The sequence below is a fragment of the Citrus clementina genome, unplaced genomic scaffold (assembly GCF_000493195.1).
Source record: "Citrus clementina cultivar Clemenules unplaced genomic scaffold, Citrus_clementina_v1.0 scaffold_5, whole genome shotgun sequence".
In the NCBI taxonomy this organism is placed as follows: Eukaryota; Viridiplantae; Streptophyta; class Magnoliopsida; order Sapindales; family Rutaceae; genus Citrus; species Citrus x clementina.
Window position 1 is genome coordinate 15,895,081 of NW_006262201.1, and position 23,163 is coordinate 15,918,243.

The window sequence follows — 23,163 nt, forward strand, 5'->3', positions numbered from 1 at the left end:
GCAAAAATAGCCCAAAATCCAAAACCAGCACAGCTAGAATGCAATTCGTTTTAGGATATAGAGGCTTCCCAATTAAGCAAAAAGAAAGAGATATCTTAGAATTCCGCAGTAGTAGAATTCCAGAGGGAAGCCCAGAGCTTTACTTTATCCCATAGATGCAAAGGATCTTCACCAACTTTGTTATCAAAGATTCTTTGGTTTCTTTCATTCCACAAGTTCGTAAAACCCCCGGCTTTTCTACTTCATTTTAAGGTAGAAAATCTTTCCAATAAAAGGGAATAACAATAAGCAATCTAACACTACTAGAAATATATCTAACACATGCCTGTCTGCATTAACTGTCAAATTCTGGAGAGTTCGGACCAATCTAAAGAGCTGTCTCTATTTAATTTTGAGAGAACAATCTACCAGTGAATTCCTATACCATATATATATGTTTAGATTGTATATGTTTCGTGGAGTTGTTTTCAACCTAGCTGAAGATGAGATATGTTCTGAGGCTGAATCGATGGCCCAAAAATCTTTCCTCTGAGTTATCTTCTCTGTTTTATGTTGAGCTCATGAGGATATTTTTGGACTAAAGATTTTGTCATTATTTCATCAGTTTCTGGTCGGTTTACATTTAGCTTTTCTCTTCTATGTCCAAGTTCGTATAGAATCATGGACAGAGAATATTATTCTTTTGTCAACCCCCTCGCTTCCCTCTTTTTTCTTGGTTCATTTTTGAGTATGCGTGTGTTAAATATTGTGGTTTTTTCTTTGCTTGAACAAAATAACTTAGTGATAAGTATGGTTTTATTCGAACATGTTGCAGTAGCTAATAATTGGGCTTAAGTTCCTGGTTGATAGTGATTGAGGATTTTGAAACCTACAACTCTGTTTTTGTGAATCTTATGGTAATGATATTTGTTAAGAACCATGTTTGTTTTTATGCAACCACTGACTATAACATCTGCCTTTGCTTTTAGGTTGTAGCTTTAAACAGTTCTCAAGCTGCTGAGGGTCAACTGTATGTTGATGATGGCAAAAGTTTTGACTTTTTGGAAGGGGCCTTTATCCATCGGCGATTTGTATTCTCTAACAGCCATCTTAAATCTATAAACATGGCTCCTGCTGCTGGCAAATCTAGATTTTCATCGGAATGCATCATTGAGAGGATTATTCTGCTCGGTCATGGTGGGTCTAAGAGTGCTCTAATTGAACCAGCTAACCAAAAGGCTGAGATTGAGCTTGGACCACTTCAGCTTCAAGGGCAGCATGGCCGTACTGTCTTAACCGTCCGCAATCCTGGTGTGCGGATCTCTGATGATTGGACGATTAAAATTTTGTAAGAACTTCTTGTGGATCGTGGGATGTATCCCCATCTAATTTTCTCACATCTTTCCATGCGAAAAAGAAAATGTTCAAATGTTATCAGTAAGGTCTTCTCGTTTGGGGGAAAGCATTTAAGTTCCCACTACATTCAGTTGTGAAGAAGTTTCAGCACAAATCATGGCGCGCCTATGTGCAATTTTACTAGTGAGAATTGTTGTACAAACTATTATTTTGTTTGCTTTAATCGAAATTCTCATTGCGGAAAATGACATCATTGAGGTATGAAAAGTCTTCACTGAAAGTGTCTGATAACAGTAATTACCTAAATAACGATTGTGAAAATAATGTAAAATTATTTTTTTTGGAACTTGTGCATCAGTCCCCTAAAGCGACTTTAATTCATTTCCTGTTCTTTTTAATGAAGATCCTTCGATCAACATTTACGCACAAATGTGATCACAAACACAAGCAAATTAAGAATATGGTGTTATGTGAAAACATTACTAAACACTTATAAATTGATATCAATGGACTGTGTTTAGCTAGATTTGTCTTAAACACTTTGTTCAGTATCTACAAACGACAAAAGTGTTGAACACATAAAACACATTACATTAATTTACACAACAAATTCTCAAGGTAGACCCTTGGAATGACACTAAGGGTCTAACAAAAGTAATGGGGATTAAACAGCTGACTGGACATTGCAAAATGATTTGATCAACATGAACATGAGCAATGATATTTAGACAAAAATTTAATAGAATACTAATAAAAATAACGGTAATTGTATTAATTGAAAAATAATCAGTTAACACAGTAATCCTGATTGGATTTGTTATTGTTTTTGTCAGATTTCTGTCAACCTTTAATTTCTTTAACATTTTTGTGATTAATGAAAACACATCTAACTATTCGGATGGCTGCTTGGGGGTTTAAATCTGTTACTGTCCACATGGTCTAGTTGGGGTCCTAGAATGTCTAGATCAGCACAAAATCTGTAGTGATTTGGACCGAAAATCTCCAGGTCAAGAGTTTACTAAGGTAATGTGTACGAAGATTCTCCCTTGGGTTGAGGGTTAGACTTAAAAAGGTAAAATTATTACTCAATGAAATAATTTCCAAAAGGTCTCCTTTTCTTTTTATTTCCTTTAATGATCAATATCCTATTCAATCGAGCATTCTCGAATTAATTATATTTTTCAATACTGACTCTTATCTTATTTGAAATTAATGTCCATGAATACAGAAGTACTTTCCTACTTTTAAATACAAAGGCACTGAAGCATAATTATACACATTCTTGATAGCATTGTTAGAATTGTGTACGGGTCCAAATATGTGGAACATTCTCCAACACTCAGCCCATGTGATCTGCTGCATAGGTAAGTGTTATGCAAATCTTATTGTACTCACAAGTGCATTAATTTATTGTAATATAGATTAACAGTGACGAGTGTCAGTTCCAAGAGGAGATATATTTAATCGTATGTAAGGTTAATTTTTCAAGTTTGTATATGAGTTGGTTGGATGTGATTTATTTACCTTAAAATTTAAAATAAAATGATAGGAATAAATTAAAGATAAAACAATATAAATGAAGTGCTTGAATATTTGGATTCACACCCAACTTTTCACCATGAGTATAATATTCATTTTTATTTCCAATTAATTTATGAGAGGGTATTTCACTCCTCATAACCTTCATTTTAGTAAATATAGTATCAAACACTTATTGCGCCAGGGAAAAATAATCTTTTATTAAATGTGATATCAAGAACGCGTTGAGCCAGATAATAATAATCCTACTGTCGGCAATGTGGCATTACTGTCCACTAAATAATTTAGATGAATTCTCTGTCAACACTGAATCAAGACGAACCACAAATGCTAGAGGTGAGTTTTTCACTAATAAATATAATGTAAAGTGCTCATTGTGCCAAACAGTAATGATCTTACACTAAGGAGCTGGTATACTATGCAAACTTTAGACAAGATTAATATTGTCTGTCAATGATGAGTCAAAACAACCCAAATAAATGAGAGAAAGAGAAAAGTAAACTTAACAAATTAAGCCTGTGGATCATGTTGAGGCTTTACCTTCAACTCAAGCTTGAAATTAAATTAGCCGCTCATTTTGAATTAGGAGTAAAATGGTAATTTTATAAATATACATAGAAAAATATAAGATACAGTAAGATTTAGACAAAATGGAGTTCAAATTTAGATTCAGAGCTGTTGAATTAGGAGGGGGAGTCCCTTTTTTTTTATAGATACAATGGATAAATTATAACTGTTAGATGAAAATAATTTAGACGTTCAGGATTGCACCATGTGACAAGTTCTAATTGGATTGAACACATCATCAGGACTATCATTCCGTGTATGTGCAATTATCATACGTAATTATTTCAGTCCACTAATATGCTGACACATTATCAATTAACACAAAAGCCAATCTTTTGGTCCAATATGTGCTGCCATATCATCGGACAATGCAACATAACATATGTCAATGCAACATTAGTATTTTTAATCCAATAAGATGCTATCACAATATCGGTCAATACCATGTCAGTTGGTCAATGCCACATCAACCGGGCCCACCAAAATCTTAAAATTATAATTTTGCCATTTATGTCATTCCTAAGGTTTTTAGCTTTTTTAAACTCAAAAAAGCTATTTGTTTTGTTGTTTGACTTTTTATTAATCGTGAGATAACTAAAATACCCTTGAAATACATAAAATATTTAAATTATAACCAAACACACAATTAAAATTTAAAGGATTCAAATACATAAAAGTAAAAATGTTAGTGAGACATAGTACAAAATAATGATTTTACTCTTTATAAATATGCATTCTTCAATACCCAACAATGATATTCCCTCAATCAATCAGTTTTATCTACAATAAGCACATTTTAATAGAGCTTGCATCTTATATTGTCTAGTTTGAGGATTTCAATCGTAGATTCATTGAAACTTTAGCATCTAATGCGGAGTATTCTAATAATGCATGAATATTATCAATTCCCAAAAAAATGTGAGAATATTGTAGCATCAAAGCAAGCATAAATTTTAACCATCATTAAACTTTAGTAAGTGCGAGTAGAGTCTTTCTCTAGTGCAAATATTGTCAAAATTTTGTACAATGTTTTTAAATGATTTTTCTATCAATTTAAAATACTGTAAAATTTAAAATCTATATTTAAAAAAAAAAGGACGTCTACCCTTAAGAATAATTATGTACGAGTATTCAATAAGTTTAGTATTGGAATTTTGCACACATAAGTGCGAGGGATCTATGATCACGTTACTAAAAATATTATATTATTAATAATAAATAACTTATAGGTAGGTGGGTACACAATACAAACTATTACCATTTCATAGGATAAAGATACTCTCCTAATCTGGTAGTTAATAAATACAGAAAATGAAGAAGTTAAATAATATCAATACACTATCACTTAAAGACACGTGGCACAAAATCTTAAAAAACTCATGAGAGCTCAGATCAAGAGAGAATCTTTATCACATTTCATGTACTTCAAAAAGTAACCAACTGCATAGATTTCTTTTAATAAATTAAGGACAACAAAAAAGTCCTTGACTGGTCCCTACCTTAAAACTTTTAGGCTAGGTTATAAATTTAAATTTCTATTTTAATTTTGAATGTACCCATTTATAACTAAGAGATATCAAGGCCTAATACAAAAGGCCACTAAAGATAATTTTTTTTAAAAAAATTTAAACCATTAAAAATTTATTTTCCAAAAAAAAAAACAAGTTTAGAAAAATGCCCAACCGCATAACAGCAGACTTTTCTATGCTTGGATTAAGTAAACAATGCTAACCCTAGTCCAATCCAACCCATTTTTTATCCATACTTTTTAATAGATAGTAATATTTTTCAAATATAAATTGCTATTTGACATTGAAGTGTTGTAACTTTTAAAATGTAGATATTGTGGAAAAAAACAGCAAGTTATAACTATAAAATAAAAGTTAATAGAGTGTTGTAAATATAATTTTTAAATATTAATTTTGACAAAATTAGAAGATATAATAGATTTTTAGTCATCCAAGTATAAAATCAAATCAATTTAATTTTTAACCTACAACAACTAGTGTTTACTAAATATTTTAGTACTATAACTTTATACAACTGCCTAACCTCAATTCTAAACATGCTTAAGCTTAACAAAGGCTATCTAACAACTTGGCTGTATACCAATAGGCCTTTGGTCTAGGGCGAGAACACTTGCTCTCACAATCCAAACCACTATAAAAAAACTGAGTGGAAGCAGTCTTCTCCCTTATGAAATGCGAATGGAGTAAGCATTCCTCGAACATTAGAGAGGATAAATATGAAATGTGAGTGGAGTAGGTGTCTTTAGAATATTAGAGAGGGTAAATAATGAGAGAATAAATAATTGGGTGGAGGTTGTCTTCTCCCTTACAAAATGTGAGTGAAGTACGAGGTTCTTAAATATTGGAGAGGGTAAAATCTTTCTTCCTTGAGTGGAGGCTGTCTTCTCCTTTACGAGAGTAAAATCTTTCTCCCTTACGAAATGAAAGGTGTCCCTCGAATATTAGAGAGGGTGAATAAATAGTTAAGTGGAGGTTGTCTTCTCCTTTATAAAATGTGAGTGGAGTAGGCGTCTCTCGAATATTAAAGAGGGTAAAATATTTCTTCTTATGAGAAGAATAGACGTCCCTCAAATATTAAAGATGGTAAAATCTTTATCCGTTACAAAACAAAATGTGAGTGGAGTAGACGTCCCTCAAATATTAAAGAGGGTAAATAAATAATTGAGTAGAGGTTGTTCTCTCCCTTACGAGGGTAAAATTTCTCCTTTATGAAATGAAAGGCGTCCCTCGAATATTAAAGAGGATAAATAAATAATTGAGTGGATGTTGTCTTCTCCTTTATGAAATATGAGTGGAGTAGGCGTCCCTCGACTATTAGAGAATGGAAAATCTTTCTCTCTTTCAAATATTAAAGGGTAATTGGAGTAGATGTCCCTCAAATATTAGAAGGTAATTGGAGTAGACGTCCCTCAAATATTAAAAGGTGATTGAAGTAGACGTCTCTCGAATATTAGAGTGAGTCCCTTACCAAACGTGATTAAAGTAGGCGTCTTTCGAATATTAGAGAGGGTCCGTTATGAAATGTGAGTAGAACATGCATCTCTGGGATATTAAAGAGGGTAAATAATAGAGTAGAGGCAATATTCTCCTTTACAAAATGCGAGTAGAGTAGGCATCCATCAGTAATTGTCCAATTATAAATATCAGTAATAATTTCATATAATGAATTGTAATCCGAACAATAGTCTTATGTAATTAAAAAAAAAGATTTGTCAATATAATATTGATCATGTACTTATCATATTTGAAAAATCTTTGAACCAGTGGCCTAAGTGGGATATACATAATCTTCACAAACAACTAACTTAAATCAACTTAAAACTAAGCAAGCAAGTGATAACAAGATTTTCAATGATTCATTTGGTTGAAAAGTTGTGAATGTTAGGGCGCTAAGTCGTGAGAAGGACAATATTATTATATAATATATATAAAAAGATCTAAAAATGGCTTTGAAAGATTTGCATAGCTTTTTCAATGCTCTGACATATTCTTAGATGATATGATGGGATTTTCCTTCAAAATAAATTAAGAACGTAAGTGGAAATCTAGCTAAAAAGTACATGCTACTACTTGCCAGGACAGTTGAAATTAATTTTAAGAAAATAATCATTGCACCGTATTTCTTTTACATTATGTTCATTTAACTATTATAAAATTTTAATATATTCTCTACATCATTTTTTTTTTAAATTTGTATTAATTAGTCACTTTTGTACTAACACCGTTAAATAATTTAAACGAAATGATAATTTTATCCCTAAATAAATTAAAAGACCATTTTATCTTATAAAAATTTGAAAAATAAAAAATTATAATTATAAAAATATCCTAAATTTAAAAATAAATCCAAAATAAAGGTGTTCAGTTGATTTTTATTAAATTTAGATTTTATAAAATTTTAATAATTATTTTTATTAAAAAATTATAATTTTACAAAATTTTATTAAAATAATTGAATTTATTTATTAAAAAATAAATCCCAAAATTCTAATTATAATTTTTTATCAAAATAATTTTTATTAAAAATAAAAATTCTAATTTTTGGATTTATTTCTTTATTAAATGTGGGGGTATTTTTATAATTATAATTTTTTTATTTTCAAAACTTTTACGAGATAAAATGATCTTTTAATTTATTTAGGGATAAAATTATCATTTTGTTTAAACTATTTAACGGTGTTAGTGCAAAAGTGGCTAATTGATACAAATTTCAAAAGAAATGTGTTGCAGAGAACATGTTAGAATTTGTGGTGGTTGGATGAATATAAGGCAAACGAAAAGTGGTGTAATGATAACTTCCCTTAATTTTATTACCACGGCTTAGTGGAAAGCCAAAACTAAATTGCTTGTTTTTTGGCAACATGTATGCATAGTTTAATAGTTTTTTGGGCTTTAATAAAATCAAGGATCTCATATCAAATCAGTATTTATACATATACTAAAATTTGAGAAAGCTATTAACACATATGCTTTAATAGTGTAGTATGATTGTACTATTATATTATTAAATCGTCAGCCTTATATATATATATATATATGTTTCAAAATTTTAATGTGTGAGAAAATTTGGAAAAATTTTTAAACCGTATGGTTTTAAAAATTTTAAAACTGTAAACCTTTAAAACCGTGCGGTTTTAAAAATTTCTTAAACTTTCCTGTACTTTAAAATTTTAAACCAGAAAATTACCCAATATATATATATATAATGAATTGGATGTACATTGATTGGATATGTTATAGAGAAACAAACAAGCATGGGATTGGATTAGACGCAGCAGCACGTTTGGCACTGCAACTTGAACATTCTTAATAACATTTTAAAAGATAGTGGGTAAGTGGCATTACTAATTATCAAAGAAAATTTAATGATTAATTTGTTTGGCTTGATGTGGAGATAAGATTTTCATCTCACAATATTTTAAGACAATGTATGGTAGTCAGGATTTGTCTAGAGTTGCATTAGATTCCCAAAGATTAATAGGTTAATAGTTTCATACAAATAATCAACTTTACGAATAATTTCATTGGGTGCCCGTTTAATAAACTATTTTTCAATTAATCTAGTACACATGTTTGGTAAGTGAATTAACGATGCAGTGTCCATCATGTACAATGAAAAATGAATTTGGATACAGTACTGAGCTGATCTATTATCAACTCTTCATAATTTTGGTTATATGTGCAAGTATAACAATATGCGATTAAGATTTAATTAATTTTATATTCTTAATCTAATAACCACAATTTTATATTTTTAAAATATTAGGAAAAAGGTTAGCTCAACGTTGAATTTAAATTATAAAAACAAGCCTTATACTTAAATCTAGTAAGTTAGCTTATAATACTTATTTTGGGATTTTTAAGGTATATAAAGGATACAATTCCCTAACTTTCTTTCCCAATTAAATGCAAGACTTAGTTTGGAATTATGATGGCTGATGAAATAAGTAACTTCTATTGTGCCAATAAAATAAGCTACTAAGAGTTTGAAAAGCAGAGTATATGTGTTCGGTAAATTTTATTATTAAAGTGTGATTTATTATATAATGACCATAATAAATATAAGTTTAAATTACCTTTTATTTATACATTAGGTATTGTGGAAATAATAAGATATGATTGTTGTTTTGTTAAAATATTAAGGTTATAATAGGAAATTTATATGGTGGCTTATTTAATCGAGCAATGCTAGGCATCTTAATATCAAAGTCTCAATTTGAATCCCAACTGATGTGGCATTCATCCATTGGATGATGGTTAAGTAATTTTATCAACTATCATTCAATAAATAGGTGACACATAGTATTATGACTCAAGTTAGTACTCAAATGGTGTGATCCTGAACATTATCATGTTTAATAAGTTACTTATAAAAAGCAACTCTTTACTTGCTTTTAAAAATGTTGTCAAATTGGACAAACTTATAAAATAAGCAACTTTTAAAGAGCTTACCGAACACTATTTTTGTGAAAACTTATAGAATAAATTGCTTATAGCATTTTAACCTCAATCCTAAACTATTCTTAGGTTCGTCTTGAGATTATCGTTAAAATGCCAAAATTAACTTATTTCACTGTATCAACACAGTTTACCAAATATTAAGCTACATGGTTAAATAACAACTTATTTTATCTACACAGCGGAAATCAGCCACCAAAATCTCAAACTAACTCTTAAAAATTTTAAAAGTCTATTTATTTTACGATTTTCTCCCATTTTTTAAAAGCTTATATGAGGTTGCTATAAAAAGCAGCTTGTGTCATATTTTTACATAAACACAATCTTGTGATTATTTCCTAACTCTAATTACATTATAATAATTACTATAAATAATTTATTGTTTGCTACCAAAAAAAAAATCATCAAGTAATTTTTATTGTACTTTTATTTTTTAGAGAAGTCAGTCCACATGCCTGAAACAACCAACCAAGGCGCAACCCGAGAAAGCAGAGCTTCAACTTCTTAAATTATATTTAGATATTAGGTAAATTTCATCCTACCCTCAGTTAAAATGGCAATCTTCAATTCACTTCACTAAAAGTATGAAAATTTTAATTAATCTCCAAAATATTATTATTTTTAATAGTTGACCGACGTTGACTTAAAAATACAAAAATGTCCTTGGCCCTAACATCAGTCAAATTGAACAGTAACAAAGTTAGTTGGTTCGGATTAGGGGCATTTTCATATTTTTATAAGTCAATGTCGGTCAACTATTAAACATAACGGTATTTGGGGGGTAAATTGAAGTTTTCATACTTTTTGTGGATAAATTGAAGTATGTCAATTTAATAAGGGGTTAGGAGGAAATTTACCCTTAAATGTATCATAATTATACTATTAGGTAAGCTAATTCAATTTAGTTACGTGCTTCAGTATGAGGAGAAATTCTAGAATACATTAGAAATATCGTGTTAATCATATAATATGTAAATCATACTATGAGCTTATGATATGTGTGCATTTATTTTGAAAAGCTATCACACAAGTGGGCTTCTATCAAATCTAAATACGCATGTCATATATGCGTTAATTAGTTGTATTACCTTTAATGTATCTAGTATTTCTCCAATATAAAAAACTAAAGGGAGGCTTTTTTTAATTATTTTTTTTTTGCCGACCTCGACACTACAGGGGAATTTAATAATTAAAAATAAAATGGATACCTAGTCATGTGTCATAATAGTCATGTGACATAATGAATCTTATCCCTCATGAAATGCATAACACTACAAGAATGCAAGCAACTAGCCAAACAAAAAATTCTTCCCACTTCCCAAATTTTAGTTAAATAGTCTTTGAATATTCATTGATCACGACACTTTGCAAACCCTTTAAATGACTCTCGGATCATCTTTCTTCTTTACCTGCAAAAGTGCTTTCTATTCTCTTCATTTTAATTTCAGGTCTTGTCTTAGAGCTATGGCAAAGTTATCAGCGGTTGTTTCATTGCTCATTAGTAGACTGGTGGCTGCAGCAGCAATACAAACAGTGACTTGGGCTACAAGGCTTGAATCCGCAAAAGAGACGACAACAAACCTGCAATTCTACTTTCACGACACACTCAGTGGCAAAAACCCAAGTGCTGTGAGGATTGCTCAAGCCATTGACACTGACAAATCACCAACTCTTTTCGGCATCGTGATGATGGCGGATGATCCGTTGACAGAAACCCCAGATCCTCAATCAAAACTTGTTGGACGTGCTCAAGGGCTTTATGGGTCGGCTTGTCAGGATCAACTAAGCCTCATCATGTCCATGAGCTTTGTGTTCGTTGATGGTCCTTACAATAGAAGCAGCATCAGCCTTCTTGGCAACAACAGGGCGATGAATCCTGTCCGCGAGATGCCGATTGTTGGCGGCACTGGCTTTTTCCGATTGGCTCGCGGATATGCAATTGCTCAGACCCATCGGATGGATTTTAAAACTGGCGACGCCATTGTTAGATACAATGTTACAGTTGTTCACTAAACTGAGAAGGTGGGGCCATCCTCTAGTTGGGGATTCGATTCACAATGTCATAAACTCTCTTTTTCACGAAATTACCAAATTTGTAAACTGATTTATTTACGACATTGTAAGTTCAAGATTCCCAGATTGAAAATTTTTTCCTGATTAAAAAAAAAAAAAGCAACTAGCCAAACTAGCTAAAAAACTAAACATGAATGCAACAAGCCAGTTACAAAAAGAATTATCAGAATCTATAATATGGAAATCCAACAGCATCTTTCGAAAGAATAGAAGCGATTGAATGAGGAAACGCATCTAACCAAAAAGATTAGAATAATTCGTCCAAAATTCGCCAAAGCATCGGCAGTAGAATTATCTTCTCCGAGCACATGAGAAAACCTAACTTGCATGGAAGATTTAAGCTAAAAATAATTATGCCACCGATAAAGGAGAGACGACGGAGGTTGAAACCTATTATTCCTCAAATGTAAACTAGTGAGCAAAAATCAATCACTTTCAATCCAATATATGCAACCAGCCACATACATGAACTTCTTCACACCATCATCACAACAAGGGGCCGAGCCCCATCCAAACTAGAGGGTGCTACAGCACTTGCAGACTTTTATAGAATCAATGAATTTTCTCTATAAAATATGATAATATCATAAGTGTAAAATTTTTATTTTGACCCCTGCAGGGCTGCATTTTCTTTCACAATATTTAAACTTCAGAGAAAAATGTTATTTAAGTTATATGATCCTGTTGTCACAAACAAATAAGCTGCTGTTCTTTGTGTTTGCTGCTGCTAGTACTCTCTGTTTCAGCTTATCTTCGGTTTCTTTATGTCTTCTTGGCTTTTTGACTTGTTTATGGCTGCTTGCTTGTCTTCCTACTTGCTCTGCTTTCTTCTTTCTTGCTCTGCTTCTATATTCCCCATTTGCCTTTTTCTTTCCTTCCTCCTCTTACTGTCATAATCTTGCCGCTTTTATAGATAATTTTGTGGGTCTCTAATATAGGTGTCAAGCTAGCCAAACTACACCTGTCTTCATTTTAATCTCCTGCATACTAACCTTATCACCCAAAATTTATCTATTTAAATTATAAATAATAATCTGAATTTATGCTAGTAATATTTTATTCACTAACAGATCCCACGCACATTAATTCTAATAACAGCTTAGACCTTTACAATTATTAATTTATTTTTAACAAATTCTTTTATCTTTCCTTTGATAGAAACAATAGCCTATTTTTTGGTTGATTTTTGTATACCTTGTCTTGTTTAAACTTTATTATCTTTTTCTAACAGGGAAAAGAAATTTTATACTACGAAAATGAAACTTTTACATGTTACAACCTATCCAATTGAAAAAAAAAAAAAAAAGAATCCTATAATCAGTTTTGAAATGTTTTAATTTGGCCCTGCAGAATTGAACCTCGAGCTCCGCCCCGATCACAGCAAGTAACTCAGCAAAAAAGGCAGATTGAATTCCTAATGGCATCAAAAAACCCCCCAAGAAAATATCCCAAAGAATCTCTAAAAAGACCAGCATAGGCCAAGGATGAAAACACTCCTATCGTTACTGTAAGTAGTAAAACCTGGGCAAATTAAGTTGAGAGATTCAGAAAAATGAGCCTTACAGGAGACAATTATCCGAAACGAGTTAGAGCGACCGCTCTCAAACCAAAGAGAAGCTGATTTACTAGATGTATTTAAATAGTTTAATAACTTTAATAGCTTTAATAAAATTTGAACAAAAAATCAATTTTTATTATTAACTAGATTTATTTTTGTTTTAATACGCACACATATATATGTATATGTATACACACACTCACACAAGACAATATCGTATCAATATGTTTTAAACTCCGTACTGAACCAATCTTATTGTATATCTATACAAAATATTTTTAAAAATACTTTAATGAAGTTCGTTTTAAAAAAAAAGGAAAAATAACTCCTACGTCCCGGAGATTTAGAAAAATAGTCATATAAACCCCTTTATTTCAATAAGGGGCACCAAGACCTTTTTTTTTCACTCAAGTACCCTTTGGCTCTATTAACTTAAAAGAATTGACTCTATTATTTTATAATAAGTAGAAATATAATATTTAAAATAAATGTAACAATATATACATTTTAAAATAATTTCAATATTTAAAAAAATATTTTAATACTTTACAACAAATCTTATATTATATTATATTATATTAAACTAAATTTTACAACAAATAGAAACATAATATTAAAATGATATATAAAAATTTAAATTATTTTTAATATTATATAAAATAATTTTAATATTATTAATACATGAAATATATTTCATTAATTGTAAAATCTATTTAACCCAAAATTTTAATTAAATTTTTTATAATGAAATTAAATATATTATTAAAATAAATATAATAACTTACATTTTAAAATTATTTTATATATTAAAAATATTCTAATATTATTAGTCTACCAGATAAATTAATCTATTTAAATTTTATTTATGTTTATTAAAAACTTTAAATGGCAATTTTTTTAGTTTCTATTTACTAAGGGTATTATAGTTAAAGGAAGTTTTGGTCTCCTTATTGAAAATTTGGGGAACTACATGATTATTTCTCAAAACTTTGAGAGTATAGGTGTATTTTTTCCAAAACAATAGTTTGAACGGATGTAAAGGAAAAAAAAAACAATTTATCCCCCATATTATTCCTCAAATTTGGTGACTGTAAAACGTGCTAAGCTATGCCCAAATGCTTAAGAAAGTATATATTATACTCAAATAGTGAATAAAATAGAGTAAAACTTATATTTTATACTCTTTGATTTTATAAAGATACTGAAAGAAGCTACAAACATCCTTGGGTTATATCCTTTAATTATAACAAGATTGACTTTAAATAATCTAATATAAAAAATTTAACATAGATTTTGAAAATTATTTTGAATATCAAAAAAATTATTTTTGAAAGGAATTTAGATCTATTGCAAATAGATGTAGGCAATTAAAACTCTAGAATTAACAACTTAATTAATTTTTGAAAATATTGTTCACCATTGTTCACCGTTACTGTCTATAGTTACTGTTTATGGTTACTGTTTGTCCACATCAAAAATATTAATTTTCTAAAAATACAATAAATTACAGAAATTAAATGACACGGAGATTTTTACGTAGTTCAGATTAATCAATTCTACATCTACGAGGCCATGCCCAGATGAAAAGCAATTCACGAAATTGAGATGTTACAACCTATGAATTTACCAAACTTAAGACTCTCACTTACAATTTATCACCATACAGTTCTCAACCTTAGACTGAATCTGCTTCTCTTGAATAATTGCTACCTCTCTTGATCCACGATCCTTAAGGCACTTTGTAAAGTGATCAATAGCAATTTTTCAATTCTTCAATGTCTAGCGCTCCAAGATCCACACAAACTACAGAGATGAAAGAAGATAAGAAAACAAATCAACACAATATTATGCGCCAAATCCGGATTCTCTAAGGAGGTGGCCGAATTTTGCTTTTCTGTTTTATACACTGTGTTGCGCACCTTCAATTGTAAAATACCTTTCTTTAAATAGACACTAGGGTTTCACAAGAATTAGAAGTCTTAAAAGACTTGGATTCTTTCCAAATAAAAGTTTTTTTCCTCTTATAATAAATATGAATCTAAATAGGAATAAATCTGATCATCTTGCCTTGCTTGTCTCCTAAGAAATATCTAGAGCATTTAATAAACCTTCTGTTTGAATTAACTTCTTACTATAAATAGATCTCATGCATCAATTATAGAATCTTATCATAAATTGACTTGCTAAATTAGACATCTAATTAAATTAGGAAACAAATATTCCTAATAAATTGGAATCTCACTAAATTAGGGAATTAATAAATTAATTCCTATTACAAGATATGCAATAAATAAAATTCCAATTTAATTAGACTTGCCATAAGATGCCAACTCTATAAATAATTGACTTAACAATTTTAACATTAGTAATCTATCATATTTGTTTTATTATTAATAAAATATGTTTCATTGATTAATAATATTAAAAATAACTTACAGATTCTATATTATTTTTTTATTTATAATATTTTGTATATCATGTCTCTATTAGTATAAATTTTAAAGTGAATTTATAGATTAATGGATTTGAATGTTAATAAAATTTGTCTGGACATATTGATAATAGCTTAATTTTAAAAATAATTTGCAAAATATATATGTTATTTTATTAAGTATATTTAATTTAGTATTTTACTAGTTTTTATATGCTATTTTATTTATTACTTTTTTTTTAATCTTAGTCTAGTTCTATTTATTTTAAAAGTTTTGACAATAATTACATGGGATAATAGTAAAATAGGGTTAATATGACTTCTAAAACTAAAAAGATCTGCATGACCATTTAAGCAAATTTTGGGAATGTGAGTGGCATTTTCCCTGAACATATATATAAATCTTAATTATTGCTTGCGTGCTCTTTGCCTAGGAGATATTTTAGCATAAAAAACATTAAAAAGTAGTGCTTCTGTAAATACTCTAGGTATTAAGGGGTAAATGCTCGTTTAGTTCCAATATTTTGATTTAAGTGCTCGTTTAGTTCATATATTTTGAAAAATACCTTAATATATCCCTATTATTAAATATGTTACATTCTTACCCTACTTTTTCTTTACTTTTATAATAATACCCTAACAACAATATTACATTTATTTATTTATTTATAAAAACAGTTAATGAGTAAATTAACTAATATTAGCAAACTAACTATAAATATCAGCATGAAAAAACTACTATTGTTTTGTATCTTTATAACAATCTTGCTAATAATTACTTATAAATAAATTAATATCAGCCAACTTAAAGTAATGTTTAACATCCTTGCAATAATCTTACTTATAATTGTATATAAAAATTTAATTTGGAAAATTTACATTAATTTTTATTTTATCTTTAAGGATAATTTGATTAATTAACATTTATTTCTTTTCATTAATATTCTAAGAATATTGTTGTAAGGGAAATATTGTAAAAAAATAAATTAAGGATAGGAACGTAATATATATATATATATATATATATATATGTATGTATGTATGTATGTATGTATGTATGTATGTATGTATAACAGTATTGGCGTCTTAAGATATTTTTAAAAATATAGGAACTAAATGGACTCTTAAATTAAAATATAAGAACAAAACGAGTATTTATGCAGTATTTACCTTGTATTAAGTGTGCAAATTCTATAAACTTTTACTTACAGTATACTGCAATTGGAAGGGAAGCAAAAAAAGTAAACTTTATATAATGTAATTTTGTGAAGCTATTATATTCGCATATTAGTATTTGTATCTTCTTTTAAAACTTCATTTCATTTATAATAGCTTCGTGAGTTTATTAAATAAAGTTATTATCTTCAATTATATGATGAAATATATACGTTAAATCTTTCCAATAGGGGACCAACCACATTTAGCGATGACTTTGTTTATATTTAAATCAAGCAAAAGCCAAAGCCACCAAAATCATCATGATACATTGTTTATTATTCTCTTGAACGGCTTAAAATTAACCATCCAAATAATTATGTAAAGGAATCCAAAAGCTATGGAGGAGGCGGAAGCATAAATTCCACTCATTCAATAAGGATGGAGAAGAGGCAGTACACGTGTGAAAGCAAAACAAAAGCTGCCTTTAATGATCAAATAATTAATTTTAAAAAACAATTACGACCTTATATGGGATCGTCATGGAGCTTTCACTTTCTGGTTATTATATAGACTTGATTGGACTAACCAAAGAAATTGCAGCAATTAGTTCTATCAACCCATCTCTCTCTCTTTGTATTATATCACTTTCTTAGAGGTTTGCGGGAGAAGAACGGACAAAATAATAATGCAGGTAAGAAGCTTCTGCTCTCATGCACTTATGTTAATTAATTCTGTTCAAGAAAAAATAATTCAATTAAACGGCCAAAATGGTTAGTTTGGCTCTTTCTTTTATCCTACTTTCGTACATAATTGCATTGCATTTTGTTTGTTAGCACTTGTGAATGCTGCTCATGCAAAATTGAGATCTTGCTGATGTGGGGTTTTTTTTTTTTTCTTTCTAAAAGCCCATTTCTTTGGGAGTATCCATATATTAATAACAAATTAGGATTCAGTAGGGAATTGATTTTTTCTTGAGTGCTGATAATCGAATCAATGGTCATTATTTATTATTTATTTTTCTTACCTAACTAGATAATGTAAGAGTGTTTGGTAGTTTCTTCTATATTGAAATCAATATATACCACTTACCCTCTTATTGTTTTTATAATAGCCAATAATCCCCGACATATAATTTTAGAGTATTATCTTTATTTTCAAATGCACTTTTATTCATATTATTACAAATTAAATAAATCATATAAATTAAAATTAAAACAAAAAAATTAGGTACTGAAAAGAAAAAATATATATTTAAGTGCAAATAAAAAATAATTATAAAATATTATTCTTTTCCTGTTTGTTATTTTTAAATATTTTTCTTTACCCCTCTTTTCCTTCAAATTTCTAGTGCTAGGGGGTTTTTGGATATTATAAAAATAATGGGGATGTAAATGCTATATACTAATTTCAATAGAGAGGAAGCTGGCAATCTCTCAGACTATATATATAGTGTTACATGAATCCCAATATTAAAGTCCTTAGACATCTAGGAATTGCAATGGGTACCACCCGCTACGGATTTGTCATTACTAAATTGGGACCAGCAAAAAATTTAATTTAATAAACTTGCCCACAGCCCACTATAAATTTTTATTTTTTTATAAAAAAATCAGCTTGTAGTAGGTTTTAATAATTAAAGAAACCCAAACGAATTTTTTGAGGGTTCCACATTTAAAATCACACATATTAAAAAATTACTATCAATAATTATAAAAATTTAAATTTTACAAATCAAGCTATAAATATATAATAGTAGCCTAAAAAAATCTGCCTAAAATATTCAGTTCAAAATTATATCAATGTAAATGAGAAATTAACGTTTCAAGATTAAAACAAATTTACAAAATGTATCAATCGGACACAAATTTAAAGTTTCAAGCATAAAATTATTATTTATTAGTCAACTAACTTGTCAACTAATGATTAGAAATATAGTAAAATTATAGATTTTGTAAAGATATAATAACAAAATAATAGATTATAATACTTCTAGTAGTTATTTCTTATATTATAATTTTTAAAGTAGTCAAATGAAAACAAACCCTTATTTAAATATGGATCTAATACGACTAAATGAAATCTAGTACTATTTTTATGTCATTACTTTCGATGGAAAACTAAGTTCCCCCTCTCGTCATGGATCGACTGATTGTGCATGTATTTTGCAATACAATCATTTGAATTCGAATTATATATAAGAAGGTAAAGATTAATATTTAATGAGTGAAATTTCTCACCTCTATTCAAGTCTTTCTTATGGTCTCATAGCTGAATCTATATTCTCCAGTGGATCACATAATAAAGCGTGTGACTATATTTACTGTACTAATATGCGAGCATTTCGGAAAGTCCACTTGTATAATATACGTTTTAGTCCCTGTGTTTTGACTTAAATGCTTATTTAATTTTTATATTTTAAAAAACACCTTAATATACCTTGTTATTAAATATGTTATATTCTTACTCTTACTTTTTTATTACTTTTACAATAATACATAAGCAACAATATTCTTGACATTAATTTATTTATCTAAAAAAATTAATTAGTAAATTAGTTAATAATTATTTATTATCAAATTAACCAATAAATATCAGTATGAAAGAAATAGTATTTCTAATAATTATTTATAAATAAATTAATATTAGCCAATTTAAAGCAATGTTTAATATCCTCACAACAATCTTACTTAAAATTGTATATAAAAATTCAATTTACGAATTAATCCTAATAGTAAAATAATAACATAAAAATTTATATTTATATTTATTTTATTTTTAAGGCTGATATGATAAATTAACATTTTTTCCTTTTCATTAATATCCCTAAGAATATTATTGTAAGGGTATAATTATAAAATGAAAGAAAAAATGAGGGTAGGAACGTAAAATACTTAAAAATAGGACATCTTGAGATATTTTTTAAATATTGAGACTAAACAGGCTCGTGAATTAGACTATAAGAACTAAACAAACATTTACCCATAATATAAAGATGGTTTTGTCTTTATATTTATTTATTCTTTACTCTCTTAAAAAGACCTGAAGCTTTTGTTGAGTTACTTAGGGCAAAACCAAAGACATGAATCAAGGGAAGGGGAAGGTTGGGCAATAATGTAAAAGGTCACACGTAGGGAGGGGTGGGGAATAATGTAAAAGTTTCGTTAGTATGGGTACGTTAATTAGAAGTACTGAAAATTTGGATGGGGGCAAAAAGAGAAACTGACCCTAGGAAAAACAATTATTGAAGTGCTTTTACCTTGTTATGCAGAGTTAGCTTGAGAAGAGTGAAAACTCGAGCAATTATTGAGTTACCAAGCAAGAGAAGAAAGGCACAGACGAAGACGCATTGTACACTTGCACTTGGTTTAGTGGCACTCATAAAAACTTCATTTCATTTACATGACCCTCCTCAACAAGCCAATTAGGGAGAAGGGTCAGAGAGTTGACTGACTAAAAGCACTTCCTGTCCCATACCAATATCGCCAAGACTACTCACATATAATTATTAAGTGCTTGTTGGTTTTTAAATACAAAAAGTGCTTTTTAAGGGCATGGCTCTCCGTCTATTTATATTCTTCACAATCTTTAAATACATTCGTTCCCTCCCTCTCTTTCCCTTTATATCTCCTCTCTTTCTCAGCTTTTGTGTGTGTGTGTGTGTGTGTGGGTTTGTTTATTGTTAGGTAGACTAATAAGTAAACTTAAACAGTTACTTCTTTTTCCAAAAATTCTTTATCATTCATTTCATCTTCTCATTTTTTTTTTCTGCCAAGATGGGTGATAACATTGCTGCCACGAATCACCACCAAGTCTTCGACGTCTCCATTGACGTTCCTTCTCAAAACGGTTCCAAATGCTTCGACGACGACGGCCGTCTCAATAGAACAGGTACCCTCATTTCCTTGCCCTGTTTCCTCTGCTTTGCTTCCCCTGTTTTATTTCACCTTGCTAATTTAATTTAATTAGGGACCGTGTGGACTGCAAGTGCTCACATAATAACAGCTGTGATTGGCTCCGGGGTTCTATCTTTAGCATGGGCCATTGCTCAGCTTGGCTGGGTTGCTGGCCCTGCTGTCATGTTCTTGTTCTCCTTTCTCACTTACTACACTTCTTCTCTTCTCACTGACTGCTACCGCACCGCCGACCCCGTTTCCGGCAAACGAAACTACACTTACATGGATGCTGTTCGCTCCATTCTTGGTACATAGACATATATATATATATATATATATATCTTTTCACTACTTTGAATTACATATATGCATGATGCACGTCTTTACGTAACTTGTTATCTATTTTTGATCAGGTGGAGCTAAAGTGAAGGCTTGTGGGTTGATTCAGTACTTGAATCTTTTTGGTATTGCCATTGGATACACTATTGCAGCGTCTATTAGTATGATGTCAGTGTGACAACTTTCTGATTACAAGCTTCTTTGCCATTTTAGACTTAATTCAAGTTAAAAATAATGTGGCTATCTTTGGTTGGTTTGGTTTGATTTGTTTTAAATTAACAGGGCGATCAAAAGATCTAATTGTTTCCATGAGAGTGGAGGAAATAATCCGTGCCATATGTCAAGCAATCCATACATGATCTTGTTTGGTGTCATGGAAATTTTTCTTTCTCAAATCCCGGATTTTGATCAAATTTGGTGGCTCTCGATTGTGGCTGCTGTCATGTCTTTTACCTACTCTGCCATTGGTCTTGCCCTTGGCATTGTCCAAGTTGCAGGTCTGAAATCTGCTTCAGAAACAACTTAATTCTTGGTTTTACTGAGTCTAGCTTTTAATTTTGTTCTCTTATATATCATCAGCAAATGGTGCTTTTAAGGGAAGTTTGACTGGAATAAGCATTGGAACTGTAACTCAAACACAAAAGATTTGGAGAAGTTTTCAAGCTCTTGGTGATATAGCCTTTGCATATTCATATTCAGTCATCCTTATCGAAATTCAGGTGAAAAATACTTTTCTCTTATAACACATCGGAAAATTTGAATCTTGAAATAATCTTCTTTTAACAATTTAGTTTGATATATATTTCTGTGTGTGTGTGTGTGTGTGTGTGTGTGTGTATAGGACACACTCAAATCCCCACCAGCGGAATCAAAGACAATGAAGAAGGCAGCGAAGTTAAGCATTGCGGTAACAACTGCTTTCTACATGCTTTGTGGCTGCATGGGCTATGCTGCTTTTGGTGACTTTGCACCTGGAAATCTCCTCACTGGTTTCGGCTTCTACAACCCGTTTTGGCTTCTAGATATTGCTAATTCTGCCATTGTAGTCCATCTTGTTGGAGCATATCAAGTATTTTGCCAGCCTATTTTCGCCTTTGTTGAGAAACAAGTAGCAGAAAGCTGGCCTGATAGTTACTTCCTCAGCAAGGAATTCAAGATCCCAGTTCCAGGCTTACTCCCATATAAGCTTAACCTGTTTAGATTGGTTTGGAGAAGTTGTTTCGTGATCTTGACCACTGTGATATCTATGTTGCTTCCTTTCTTCAACGACGTTGTGGGGATTCTTGGGGCACTTGGGTTTTGGCCTTTAACTGTCTATTTTCCAGTGGAGATGTATATTGCACAGAAGAAGATAACAAAGTGGAGCACAAGATGGATGTGTTTGCAAATGCTGAGCATGGCTTGCCTTGTATTGTCAATTATAGCTGGTGCTGGTTCAATAGTTGGTGTCGTGAATGATGTTAAGGCTTACACGCCATTCAAGACTACCTACTGATTCAGTGGAAAGCAAAAAAAAAAGATTGATTTGATTCAGCACAATGCTTGTAGAATAACCCTCGTGTGGTTTGGTGTGGTTCATTTCTAGTTTCTTTTTCTTTGTGTTGTTTCATCAATGTAATTGGTAACTGTAACAGTTGTTTAAGAATCATAAAGAGGAAAAACTTTGTAAATTATGCTTGTTGGGTTGCAATATATGAATCTCCAGTTCTTCTCAGATTTTCTTTAAATAACAAACCAGCCTCTACGTCAAAATGGCAATCACCTGTGCAATCTTATTGAAATTTCACGACATCCTAATTGATGTATTAGTGATTTCAACCTGTGTTATTTGTGCTTCCTTAATTAAAGACATGGTTTTGTTGCACAACTTCCAAATCAAAGTTTGGTATCTCTTTAAATTCTGCTTTTGAAGTAAGTTGATTTTACTGCATAGCTAAGTGAAAAATAAAATATATCAGCATTACAATTTTACAGTTTTTGGAATTCACTCTTCTTTTGTTAAATTTTTGCCATCAAGAAGGTAATGAAGTATTATGAAAATGTTAGGAAATAACTGATAAAACTAAAAATCTGTAGTGGAAAAAATATCAAATTCCCTTTTCAAACATCCATATGCACTTTAGCTCGCGGTTGACCGTGAATAATGATTTGTGACTATGGTCACCCTAGTTGGAGTAATAATAATAATAAGGATTTGTATTTTGTGGGTGAAAAATTTCTCCTAAATCTTACAATTAGAAAAATAAAATAAAATAAACAAACCTCATATACTTTGCACCAACA

At 30.1% G+C, this 23,163-nt stretch overlaps 3 protein-coding genes across 4 annotated transcripts in view; all 3 read left to right on the forward strand.

Annotated features, from left to right (window-relative positions):
• The window catches only part of LOC18042915 (probable glucan 1,3-alpha-glucosidase), a 7,979-nt gene extending 6,399 nt beyond the window's left edge, over positions 1-1,580 (forward strand). The window contains exon 6 of the mRNA XM_006432034.2: positions 969-1,580. Coding sequence (XP_006432097.2) covers positions 969-1,331 — 363 coding nt within the window. The 3' untranslated portion in view covers positions 1,332-1,580. The remainder of the gene's footprint in view (positions 1-968) is intronic.
• Positions 1,581-10,808: 9,228 nt separating this feature from the next.
• Positions 10,809-11,479, forward strand: LOC112098482 (dirigent protein 23-like). Its single transcript, XM_024184917.1, has one exon. It carries the CDS (start codon positions 10,809-10,811, stop codon positions 11,439-11,441), a length of 633 nt encoding a protein of 210 aa, XP_024040685.1. The 3' UTR covers positions 11,442-11,479.
• Positions 11,480-17,270: 5,791 nt separating this feature from the next.
• LOC18041665 (amino acid permease 2) lies at positions 17,271-22,579 on the forward strand. 2 transcript variants are annotated; one of them, XM_024184442.1, is made up of 7 exons: positions 17,271-17,339; positions 20,422-20,536; positions 20,615-20,848; positions 20,955-21,048; positions 21,163-21,377; positions 21,460-21,599; positions 21,722-22,579. In XM_024184442.1, exons 1-7 carry the CDS (start codon positions 17,334-17,336, stop codon positions 22,373-22,375), a joined length of 1,458 nt encoding a protein of 485 aa, XP_024040210.1. In that variant the 5' UTR covers positions 17,271-17,333; the 3' UTR covers positions 22,376-22,579. The 2 variants fall into 2 exon arrangements, with proteins under 2 accessions (XP_024040210.1, XP_006432100.1); XM_006432037.2 differs by lacking the exon at positions 17,271-17,339 and adding an exon at positions 20,312-20,331.
• Positions 22,580-23,163: the final 584 nt, after the last annotated feature.

Coding starts and splice junctions, on each gene's coding strand:
- LOC112098482 (XM_024184917.1), top strand. CDS start 10,809: ATGACTCTCGGATCATCTTTCTTCTTTACCTGCAAAAGTGCTTTCTAT.
- LOC18041665 (XM_024184442.1), top strand. Junction 20,849..20,954: donor TGCTGTTCGCTCCATTCTTG/GTACATAGACAT, acceptor ATTTTTGATCAG/GTGGAGCTAAAGTGAAGGCT. Junction 21,378..21,459: donor TGGCATTGTCCAAGTTGCAG/GTCTGAAATCTG, acceptor ATATATCATCAG/CAAATGGTGCTTTTAAGGGA.